Source organism: Nesoenas mayeri (assembly GCF_963082525.1).
Source record: "Nesoenas mayeri genome assembly, chromosome: 17".
In the NCBI taxonomy this organism is placed as follows: Eukaryota; Metazoa; Chordata; class Aves; order Columbiformes; family Columbidae; genus Nesoenas; species Nesoenas mayeri.
In genome coordinates, this window is record NC_137565.1 from 6,665,283 (window position 1) to 6,677,408 (window position 12,126).

The following is a 12,126-nucleotide window of genomic DNA, read 5'->3' on the forward strand; positions in this document are numbered from 1 at the left end:
AATAATAATAGAGTGGGACCTGAATACGGCCTCCACCGCCACCTAAATGAAACGTAAGCCCATAAGTGCAATGGCAATGACTTGACCGACTGTGCCACCTAGCCAGGGGATAGAAACGCTCGTGCTGATGCTCCCTCTCTGCCCGTTCGCACCCACAGACAATTGGAGCATCACCCCACAGGGCATGGGAGGGCAGGGGAGGTTGGTCCCGGTCCCCAGGGACCTGGCCCTGCTCGCACTGTGACCCACAAACACCCTCCAACCACGGCATCCTCTGCTGCCCGACTGCTCCACCAAACGCCTCCCAACATCAGTGTAGATAACACCCCAAAAATAATTAGTAGATTTTTCTAGGAAAGAGATCCTAAAATTCTGACCAGGTAATAACCCCAATCCAGTCTTCATTTCCTATGTTAATAGATCAATTTACATCTTTCTAGCAAAATGGTTTCAGGCTACATTTAAAAAAAGAAAGTCATGCCTTTCTTCTTAAACTGCATTTTGGGAGAGGATTAAGAGGAAGGAGGAAGGATATGACTGTTTCCAGGGTTTTTAGCGCACTTGCTTCACACAGCAAATTAATATTCTCAATTTTAAATCAGGAGTATATTCTTAATTAGGGTATGAAATGTTTTAAAATTTTCTTCACTTTACAAATGGCTGCTTTTTCAATTAACTGTGCTTCCTCAGCCTCGGGATGATCTTTCTATTAGCAATACAAATGCTTTCTAATATTTTGTGAATACTAATTCACAAAACTAATTAAATGCAGGCTCAACTTGAAAACATACATTTTACGACAAAAAAACGCTGCGTCCCAACTGCTGATGGGCTTTTCTGTGATCAACAGCATAAAGTCCTAAAGGCCCCGTGGTCAGAACTGAAGGTATATGAGTTAAAAGAAAGAAAGGTAGTGACTCAGTTTACTCATTTAGCTTTTTAAATGTTCCAAACGTGGACCAGGTGAAGAAGAGATAAATAAATACCCCAAAGTTGAGGCGAGTGGGCTCTGCGGCAGGGAACAGCGCAGCCCCTCAGCTCACAGACACGTTGTTTGCGCTTAAACTCAAATAAACTCTATTTATTTTAATGTTAAAAAAAACCAGCCCACAACTATCAAAGCAGCACTTAAACGCAACCAGATTTCTGCTTACCAAACCAAAAAACGCTTCTTTACACAAATCTTAAAAGCTAATAAAAACTTAGGCGGCGCAGCGTCATGCACTGTTTTTTTTACGTTAAAATACTAAACAGACACAAATAGATTTCCTAAAATTGAAAACAAACAGGCATGAGTTGCACTGAAGGCTCCCAGCCGAAGTTAAGCGTGCAGATGGAAACGGTTCATCTTCAGGAATTCCATATATTTGTATCTTGGGGAGGGAAATGGTAGGATGCAATAAAGCAGTTATCGTCTACACAGGGGTAAGACAAAACTTGACTTGAAAAGGGCCAGCATGGATCAGAGCCGACCCCATGGGAAAGGGATGCGCTCCAGGTTTGGGGCACAAGCCCAGAAAAAGAAACACTCTCTGGTAAGGCTTGTACAGCCACAAAAAATAAGTACAGGAGAGAAGACAACTGGAAAAGCAGTAACCACGACATCTTTTGCACCAGTATATAGATTAAAAGTGCAACACTAAGAGGGTGCATCTCCAGATCGTCAAGCCTTACAACTTATTATCTCAACTAAGGCAAATGCATCTCCGCACACACTCGCTTTTGCCATTTGCCATGAGATGAGCAGAACGTGAAGACTTGGAAGAGAGGGAGTCAGGGGAGAGGAGGAGAAGGGGTGCTGATGGGGGAGCAGCAAAGCAATATCACCTCAGATGTTCTCTTTGAAGTATTACGAAAGTCAGCTTGTAAAAATTAATGGATTAGACCTCCAGCTGTTCAATTCTCAGCTTTAAATTTAAAAGGTATTTGACTTCGGAGCATTGGCACATAATCCATAAAATATATTTAAATTTGTATTAAAAAAAAATAAATTTTGCATTTAAAAAGGTCACTAGTAATTCATAATGTTTTAACTGCCCCAACACAGAGGTGTTTTGCAAAGGAAAAGCAGCTAACTACAAAGAATATAATTATTTTTACATAAGCTGGTCATGTTATCACTGTGTGCAAACTGGGTCTATCTACAGAATACCAAACCCTCAGATTTACATTTTAAAAGCTGAGAAATGTAACCCAGATCAGGAAAGTCAGGGGCGGACCGTGAATTTCCTGGAAGATTCCGCAGCTTCACCTATTTAATTTCCACAGGGCTCCCTGTCCTGTGTCCCTCACCCAAGAACCGATGCCGAGGAAGTGCACAAGCAAGCCACATTCTAAATATACCTCATTAACGGAAGCTCTTTTAAAAACGCCCCTCAAATAAATGAAACAAGAAAAACTTAAGAAAAAAAAAATATCGATCTTGAAAATGCCTTGCAAACTATAAGCCTGTACTTAGAGGTGTAAACTCTGTGCTTTCCAAGGGCTAATATTTTTCACTGGAGAAGCCCAGGGGTCTGACAGACGGCGCGGGAGCAGCGGCCGCGATGGGCAGGCGGGTGCCCGATGCGGTATCTGCGTCCCCTGCCTGCGAAACGCTCCAGCCGAAACGCGCCAAGGACCGTCTGTTTTCCACTAGCGACAAAACGGGGAAGGATCCCACTAACCACAATTTGACTGGTCTCTTGTGACATTCTCAGTGTGCTCTAGGAATTACGTAATTGGACTGTTTATGGTATTTCAGTAAATTTAGCATTAAAAAAGCATCTGTGTCAGGCCACCTGAAGATTCATTTTAGAGCTGGCTTTACACTTTCTGTGCGTACTGTACTCAGGCTTGTATTTAATAGAAGCACACAAGAAACCACAGACTAAAAACATACAGTAACTTGTCTACTACTAAAATTTTATATGGCCACATAAAGACATTCTGCTGTACCAAAACCTCTCCCTGGTACAGAACAGTGTAGAAGCTGGGAGCCAGCTGTTACAAATAAAAGCAGCCTATACACTTTTAGGTTAGACCTTTGTTTAATGTCTTATCCTTTGCTCTATATCAGTAACAACAAATTGTATCTGTAGGTATTGCTGATTAATAACATTTTTTAGCAAAAAATTACTTGCAGTTTTATGGCAGAGAATTCCACTAGGTCTTTGGTAAAAAAACAGGTATTGCACATTAAAAATTAAGAGCAGACATGGTGTAATACATCACAGATCAGCATAAATCTATGCTGTCAACTAAGCTCATATATAAATATTAAGTCTAATTCATTTCCTTTTACATCATACGTAAAGATCTGAAGCACATTCACATACCACTTTCGAGAAATAATCCCCCAAAGTCTGTCTCATGCACAAACCAACCCAGTTAAAACTGACCTCACAACGAAACGTGCCATTATTAAATAAAAGACTTTGGTAAAAGAAAGCATCACGGCACAAACCAGATTTGTGATCTGTATTAATTAAAATACAGCCAGATTGTCCACTACAATGAAGGGAACAGGTAAATATAAAGACCAAATATTAATAGGCAGATGGATAGATGGATGGATGGAAAGGCAGAGTGGCTGTGGTAGTTACCGAAATGCCAATAAATTCACACACTTTCCGCGTTAAATATCTTAGTGCATCACAGCAGCAATAGCAGATACTGTTGAAAACTCTGTCACTTGCCTTCTCCAATATCCGCCATAAAGGTCTACAAACACACTACTGCAGAACGTTTATAAAACAAAGGAAAACGTTTCTAAACAGGACCACTTTCTAGTAGAAAATATTTTCACTGATAGTAGGTCAAAGTAAACAATAGAGCGTTACTGTCATTCACATGAAGCCAAGGCAAGCAGGGGCAACTTTTACATTTTTTTCTTTTTTAAACGGGTCAGAAGAGTTTAAAAGACCATATTAAACCCAAATCCAATGCACACTGAACTCTCCCCTATGATATGCAATGGGAGCATTTCTTCCTCATAAATCTGCATGCTAATCCAGATCATTTATTAAAGATGTGTATTTCATATCAGTGGAGTGTATCACGTAGCTCTTGGCAAAGGCAACAGCATTTTTTTCACTCTTAAAATTCCTTGTGTAAGTTTAAACAGCCCTTTCAAGCAAACAAAGCAGCGTCAGGACTCGGAGCCGTCGCTGCGAGGTGCGCTGAGCGTCGGCACTGAGCTCCCTCCACAGCCCCCGGAGCAGCACAAACCCGCTCCAACTCACACGTTGTTCTCAGTGATATTTTAGTGGTTTAAATACCTCACAAGAGGTCTGACAAACTCGGTCTTGGTAAACAAACCTAGTCCCCTGGTAAAGCCTCTAAAAGAATTCAGCAGTACGTAAAATAAAGGCAAGCAGCAGAACACACTAGGAAGAGAAAGAAAACAAAGGCTCCTAGCCACATCTGGACCGAATTTGACCTTTGTTAATGTATTTGGTAGTAATTTACAGCCACTACATACTGCTTCATCAAGAGTTTTGGCCCGCTGGCTCATTCAAACGATAGGTTTTGGTGTTACGATGAAAACATTAAAAAAGATTACAAGGCGCTGCGCGGCACTGCATGTGCCTGTCAGCTCGGACCCATGAGCCCAATGGCCACCGAGTCACTCATGCTTTCCCATTTTTTCCAGTCAACACCCGCATGGTTCTAGGTCACATACTGACATCTTCACCTGACATCTGCAGCACTGGACCTTCAAAATTTCAATTAAAAACTAACCCCCAAACCCTACCAGCACTTAATTACTGCGTTTCTAGAGAATACTAATCAGCATTTCACTGAAGGGGAAATTGTTCTGGTTTAGTCAAACCAGGCAAAGCAAAGCCCCATTAAACTGGCCCTGGTTTTTTAAGTTAATTTGATCTGGCCACTCTTTGTTAGCTGGAGCTGCGGTGTTGGAAGTCAACACGACATCTCTAGAGTCAGTATTATTATATCTCACTCTCAGCTCTAGCTGCGCGGCAGAGGAAGACGTGAAATTCTATAAAGTATTTTGAGGGGGGCAAAAACACAATCAGCCACTTCACATAAGATGTATAAGAGAAAACTCCTTATGGAAAATCGCGTTTCAGCCAAGAGCCACGTCCATCCAGCATTAATAACGTTAAGTTCAGAAACGAGATGCAAACGCAGGCACAGAACTAAAGGCTATCACTAAACGATGTAGGTGTGTACGTGTCACACAGGCACCCACAGCACAGGTGTCTGAAATAACATTCTCTGCTCCTGTCCACCTTTACACCTCACAGCTCACACACACTGCGTGACATTAGCAAAACATTTTAATGTCATTACGAGAAAAATAGAGATGAGCTCTAAGGAATCTGTCCAGCCATTAAATCAATCCCAACAAGTTTCCCCCTGTAATCTGGGTACTAATGGGGCATTTGAGCAGCTCCTGATTCTGCTGTGTTCAGGGTGCTGCCCGTCCCAGAGCTGCCCCCCCGGCCGGCGGCGCAGCCGGAGCCAGCGCTCCCGGCAGCGGCACAGACCGCGCTGCGCCGAGGGACGGAGCCCTGGCCACGGCTGTGCCACAACAGCGTAAATCCCCCTACGCTCTCCCGCCCGTGGCGGCAGGTGCGGCGGGGCAGCCCACCACCAACGCCTGCGTGTGCCGAGGGGACGTGGGTCCAGCCCCCACCCTCGGTAATCCCGCGCAGCGCCAGGAAACGGTGAGCATCCCAGCGCCGCGGTACGCGCGCCCAGGAGCTGTTCGGAATTCCAAGGAGCGCTGTCTGAAGCCTGCGTGCCCGCCCTGCGCCCGCACACCGGGGAACTGCCGGAGCAAACATCGCGGATGCAAACCCCAATCGACTAAAAAGGTTTAAAAACTCAGCCAGCGGACAAATGGAGCCTTTTCTTAAAATGCAGTTTCAAACACTCAATGGTATGGCAATGTAAAGTTAAATTATTTCTGCTAACCAAGGAGAAGAGCCTGTTTTGTCTCCCCTATTGTATCTTTATCCCTTCCAACAACAGTTAAAGTAAATCTCTGCTGGTCTATATGAATTTCCTCATCTGAAGAACCAGCCCATTCAAATCCTTTGAGTGACTAAAGTGTGAAACAAAATGAGTGCCTCTGTGCATTGTGTAAAACTGGTTTGCTATTTTATGTTAAGCCTCTGAAATACTAAAACATATCCTTATATAGGAACACTGATTAAATGGTTTTCCTTCCAAGTGACGAACTCTTTTAACAGCAACATTGTGGTTATTGCGACCAGAAAGCAATTACTTATTTCACTAGATGTTACTAAGAATAGCGGTGATCAAAGTGAACGTAGGAGTGCTGTTAAAGACGCTAAAGAAAACATCGCTCCATATGACATACATACACAAAATAGACATAGTTTTAATCCAAATTACACTTTTAATAAAAGTGCTGTTCAGGATTAAATCACTTCTTAGGATTTTTTTTAATCCATGAAATTAGGATGTATGGAATAAGTTACTCTTTTAAAATCCGTTTCTAAACACAGCACGGTGTGTAGATCTTCAGTTCTGTATGCGTGTGAGGGTGCACACGTAACAGGAGAGAGTGTGTGTGTGTGTGTTGTGAGAGAACATATATATGTGTTCGAATCTGCCAAGGTAGAAGTGACAGGAACTGTGATTTGTGCTAACTAGCTATTGATCCAGTCAGATCTAGATGTTGTGTACAAGAAACAATAAAAGAGAAGGGGCCAGGAAGGATGCTGTGTGCAACTCCATTTAAAAATGGAAAAGAAGGGCCCCAAACAAACCAATTTATGTCCTTGCCTGGGTGAAGCATGGAGAATGCTGATGGGCTTTCTAGAGTCTGCTGTGCATGCTAAACACTCCCGCTCGAAATGAGAGTCTCCTGCGCTGGGCATTAACCATGAACAAAGAGACAAGCCGTGGGGGCGAGGATTCACGCTTCAGAAAGCCAAAGCTGGAAACCCAACCAGAACTGGAGGTAAGAAATCACCCAGTTTTCAAACCAGCTCAGCTCCCTTTTCATTTTCCCGACACCTTTCTTAGCAAAATTACTAAACACAGAGTACCATACAAAGTCAGTCTGTAGAACCAGATGTAATGGAAACAATTTTGAACTACGCCAGCGGTACCAAAACATCAGCTTCCCCAGGCATGAATAATGAGTTTATATTGTGTAAATTACACACGTGTACTTTTAGCACAAAAAAAAATTGCCTGCACGCACTCATACAGCAGGTACATGCACGTGCATCTATTGTAATATTCACACACATGGTCGGGCAGCTTGGAAAATATGGCTTTGATAAGATAAAATAGAAACCAATTGAATCTATAATCATCTTTATCTTAAACAGCTTTTATAATAGAGGGCTTTCCGTTAAAATATTTTTTTCCTGAGCTTGGGGAATTATGATGCCCTCCAGACATGAGGAAGGATCAAAAATGACAACTAATGTAGAAATTAAACATCTGTCAACTAAACAAGTTTTACACCAGTAGACCCAGAGCCTTATTCTAAATTGCCTTTCTATTAAAGGGGAAACAAAAAAAAAACCACGTTAAGAGTCTTTCAGTAGGCACCATTAGTAGGCTCTTAATTAGCAGGGAAATACCCCGAATTTGAGAGGCAGCACCACTAATAAATCTGTGCTTTCACAGTATAGGAAGATCTCTGTAACAGTTTGGGGAAACAGCTGGAAGGCTCAGCTGGCACAGGGCTCTGCGGGAGCCCTCCCCTCAGCACCCCATGCCCGCATTCCCCCCCTCGGCACCCCAGGACCGGGAGCACAGCTGGGGCTCCACCGTGAGCCCCCCGCCCAGCAGCCCTGGGACCCCCACCAGCCCGGGCTGCCGCAGCCAGCGGCAGCTGCTCCCCTGGAGGCACCATGGGGATGGCGGTCCCGTGGGGCCGGCCGGGCTGCAGGAGCTTTGTCCCTGTCACTGGCCACCCCGGCGGAGCCACCCGGCATTCCACAGCGGGAAGGCGCCTGGCACCCACCGCGATCCTGCCCAGGGCTGGAGCAGCTCTGGGACCAGTGTGCACCCAGCAACCCAGGGCCAGAGCCCTGTCACCTCCCCTTCCCCAAGCAGCTCTCTGTCCCCATGGGGGACAGCACCCACGCGAGACAACAGATACCTTCTTTGCTGGGGTTCGCGGGCTTGGGCTTCTCCCAGGGCGCCATGGGCTTGTCCTCCTCCTGCCCCTCCATCAGGGCCTTCTCGCCAGGCAGGTACCAGGTGGAGTTGTGCTCCGCCATCAGGGAGTCCAGGTCGATGGTGCTCATGGTGCCCTTGACGCCCTCTGAGCAGCAGCTGCCCAGGTCACTGTCCCCGTTCTGCCCCGCGCACTCCCCCTTCTTGCTCTTCAGCCCCAAGGGCTGGTCTTCCGAGATGCTGAACTGCTGCCGCTGGAGCTGGATCTGCGCCTGCAGGATCTCCAGGGGGTGGATCTCGTCCTGGGCAGAGGTGCTCGTGGGGGTCCGCACCTGCTCCATGCCCGGCGTGCTGGGGTGGGCGCCTGCCGTGGTGCTGAGCCCGTAGCTGTCAGGGGTCGAGGTAGACGTACTGAGGAGGCCGAGGGCCAGGGGCTTCTGTCCGTTGAGAAGTGCGTGCTCCCCACGGGGCAGCTTGGGCGAGCCGCCCAGCAGCGGGCTGCGGGTGGGCTTGGAGGTGGCATTGTCAGAGCTGGAGGACACCTCGTCCTCGTTGCCATAGCTGGTGCTGACCTCATCGGGAAAGTCCACGTGCGGGGAGCTGCCGTCCGACTTGGTCACGCTCTGGATGCCGCTGTCCAGGGAGGACATCAGGTCGGGCTGCTCGCCCAGCAGCAGCTCACCGCCCTTGCCCCAAGAGGGTGAGGTCAGGGGCTTGTCATGGGGGGTGCCCCCGCCACGCTCCGTGCCCGCAGCTCCCGGCGGGCCCCCCGCCGCCAGCACTGCCGGTTGCCCAGGGCTGACGCCAGCCCCTCCGCCCTCCGCGGTCGAGAACTTCTCGAAGAAGGTGCCGGGGCTGACATGCCCGCTGTCCCGTTTCCGACGGCCCCGCCCCCGCCCGCCGCCAGTCTTCCCCTCGCCGCCAGCCGCCGGCTCCAGCGCGTAGCCAGGCGAGAGGCTGCTCTCGGCCGGCAGCAGCGGGGCCACACTCGCCGCCTTGCCCGTGCCACCCCCGCCCGCGGGCGGCCCTGCTGGGAAGTAGTCCGGGGCAGCGGGTGGCGGCGGGTCGGGCTCAGCCTGGCTGAGCTTGCGTTTGGCCTCAGCCGGGCTCTTCTTGTTGAAGGTGACGTTGAGGTTTGGGGCGCCCAGGCTGGCAATCATGTTCTGGCAGGCGGTGGAGAGGGCGGCCAAGCAGCTCTGCCCAAAGACGTTGTCCTTGCTGGCCGGCTTGCTGAAGGAGCCCAGCGAGAGGGCACCCAGCTTGCTGGCGGTGGGCCGTGGCGGCGGCGGCGGGGGGAACTCGGGCGGGGGCGGTGGGTAGGCGCCCGGCGAGGCGCTGAGCGCGGGTGCAGCCCCGTGGGCTGCCGGCTGCCGCGCTGCTGCCGTGAAGGGGAAGCCAGGCTGGGTGGCAAAGTCAGCAGGGCCGCGGCGCTCGGCAGGGGCACTGGGCAGCGCCACGCCACCGCCCGGCGACTGCAGCTGCGAGAGGCCACCCATGGCAGGCGCGAAAGGCGGGTGGACACCGGGCGATGACAGGGCCTGCGCCGGCCCCTCACCTGCCATCCGCAGCGGCTCCTGCAGCCCCAGCCCGCCGGCGCCCGGCCGGAACAGCATGGCAGCACCACCCGGCTGCAGGCCCAGCTCGTGGGGGGCTGCCTCTGCCGGCAGCCCTGGTGCTGCCATGCGCCGCGGCAGCAGCTCCCCAGGCGGCGGTGGCCCCGTGAACCAGGCGCTGTCGGGGGCCAGGTGTGGTGCGGGCGGATCGAAGCTGCGGCCGCTGCTGCCGGCCTCCCGCTCGAAGGCGGGTGGTGGCAGGCTGCCGGGCGGGCCCACCTCGCCGTGGTGCCCCAGCTGCTGCAGGCTGGGCGGCCGCAGGCGCTGCTGGCTACGCGAGGCCATCTGCTTCATCACCAGGGCCGCGTTCTGGCGCTGCGCCAGCGCCGGGTGCTCGGGGCCGCCGTGCGGCAGTGGCGCCCCAAAGGCCTCGGGTGCTGGCGGGGTGAACTCGCCCGGCAGGCCAGGATAGGCCGTCGGGGAGAGGTGGCTCTCCATGGCGGGGCCATGCATGCCACTGCCCCAGGAGGCGCAGCGCTCGACGTTGGGGTTGCCAGGGAAGTCGAACCGCGGCCTCTTGGCGACGCTCACGTAGGGGGCATCGAAGTGCTGCAGTCTTTGATTTGGTGGCTGTTGCGGAGGAGGGTGCTGCATATTAAACACGGGGTCGGTGTAGGGATGCATATTCCTGTTCTCCAGTCTGTGAATAGGGTATTCAAACTGTGCATGCTGGTTCTGCATTATGGGCCCATTGTCCTGCAGGTTGGGGTTGGGAGCATTGGCTTCTGTTTGCTGTTGCCTAGGGATGGCTGGCGGGCAGGAGTTCTGTCTGGCCAGCAAGCCCGGTGGCTGCTGTGGCGGCTGCGGTGGCTGCTGCTGCTGCATCAGTGGGTGCCTGGCGTTGGCCCCTGGCTCCAGGCTGGTGGACATCTTCCGTGTTCCCCCGAAGCGCTCGAAGAAGACGCTGTGCTGCTGCGGCGGGTGCGCCTTGGCCACAGCCATGCCCGGTGCCCGGGACAGGGTGGGTGCCCCCGCGAAGCTGCCGCCCGATGGCACCTGCCTAGCACCGCCGTAGTGCGGCAGCTGCCCCTCGGGCTCCGACGGGGAGAAGACAGGCAGCTCGAAGTGGCCGGCGGGGCCGTCGCCGGGGTAATTGTATTCCAGCGAGTCCACGCCACCCTGCGCAGGGAGCCGCCGCTGCTCCAGGCCGTGGGGCTCGGAGGAGCCGGTCGCCGGCAGCCCGTGGAAGGAGGCGGCGCGGTTGGGGGACTGGTCGAGGGGCAGGCAGGGCGCCGGCACGGCGTGGCTGGAAGCGCCGGCGCTGTGGTGCTGGAAGTCGGGCAGGTTCCCGGGACGCTGCTGCCCGAAGCCCTCGCCGCCCTGGCTCTCGGCCATGTGCTCGTAGCCGTCGGCGAACGCCGTCTGTCCGCCCAGCGCGCCGCTGTAGCCCAAGAGCCGGCCGCCGTGCACGCAAGAGGCGCCGGGGTCGGGCCCGAAGTTGCCGCCGAAGTGCGGGGGGTGCTGGTGGGGGTGATGAGAGCCGCCGTGGCCGCCGTGGGGCTGCTGCCCGCCGAAGAAGCCGTGCACTGGCGGCTGCATGCCGCCGCCGTGCAGCTCGGCGGGGCCGCGGCCAGGGAAGCCGTAGGCGTCCCCGGCCAGGCTCATGTTCATGCCCAGGAGGGGCGGCTCGCCCAGCGCGCCAAGGGCCGGGTCCACCGCCGCCGCCGCCGGGCCGCCGCCGGGGAAGGCCGGCGCCTTGAAGTGCGCGCTCATGCTCAGTCCGGGCTGGCCGAAGCCCCGCTCCGCCTGCCCGCCGCTCCGGCTGCTGCTCTGCGGCTCGAACTGCTCCAGCCCGAACATGCTGCGCGGCTCCTCAGAAGGGCATGGCCGCTCCGCGCCGCTCCGCCGTCCCGCTCCCCGCCGCGCCGGCCGCCGCTCGGCCGCCCCGCTCACATCCTGCCGCGCCGCCGGCACCGGCCGCCCGCCCGCGCTCACCCCGGCGGCTCGCCGCTCGCTGCCGCCCGCCGCCGGCCGCGCTGCGCTGCCCGAGAGCCGACGGGGCGGCGCGCCGCCGCTCACAGGCTCCGGCGCCCGGGAGCTGCGCGCCGCATCGCCGGCCCGCCGTGCGCTGCCCGCGGCTCGCAGGGCTCTGGCGGCGGCGGGGCCGGGGCGGCGGGGCCGGCGCTGCGTGCGGGCGCTGGGAGGGCTGCGCCGCGCTCCCCTGCGCGCTCCCTCGCTCTCACCCGGCGCTGACGGAGCAGCAACAAGTTTTGCATTTCAGCGATGAATTTCAGCCATCGGGGCTGCGCCAATGAGCGCCGCGCGGCCCGGGGCGGGGCTCGCCGTTAAGGTGGCTCCGCCGCGCCGCCCGGCCCCGCCCGCCCCGCGGCCCAGCGGGGCTCGCTCCGGCCCGGGGCGGGTCGCTCTCCGTGGCCGGCGGCGCAGCTGCTCTCCGGGG

At 53.8% G+C, this 12,126-nt stretch overlaps 1 protein-coding gene across 1 annotated transcript in view; it reads right to left on the minus strand.

Moving 5' to 3' along the window:
- Window positions 1–11,528, minus strand: part of MN1 (MN1 proto-oncogene, transcriptional regulator) — a gene marked incomplete at its 5' end in the record, with an annotated part of 31,631 nt that extends 20,103 nt beyond the window's left edge. Inside the window, one exon of the mRNA XM_080355191.1 lies at window positions 8,099–11,528. Within this exon, the coding sequence (XP_080211317.1) occupies window positions 8,099–11,528 (3,430 nt within the window). The remainder of the gene's footprint in view (window positions 1–8,098) is intronic.
- Window positions 11,529–12,126: the final 598 nt, after the last annotated feature.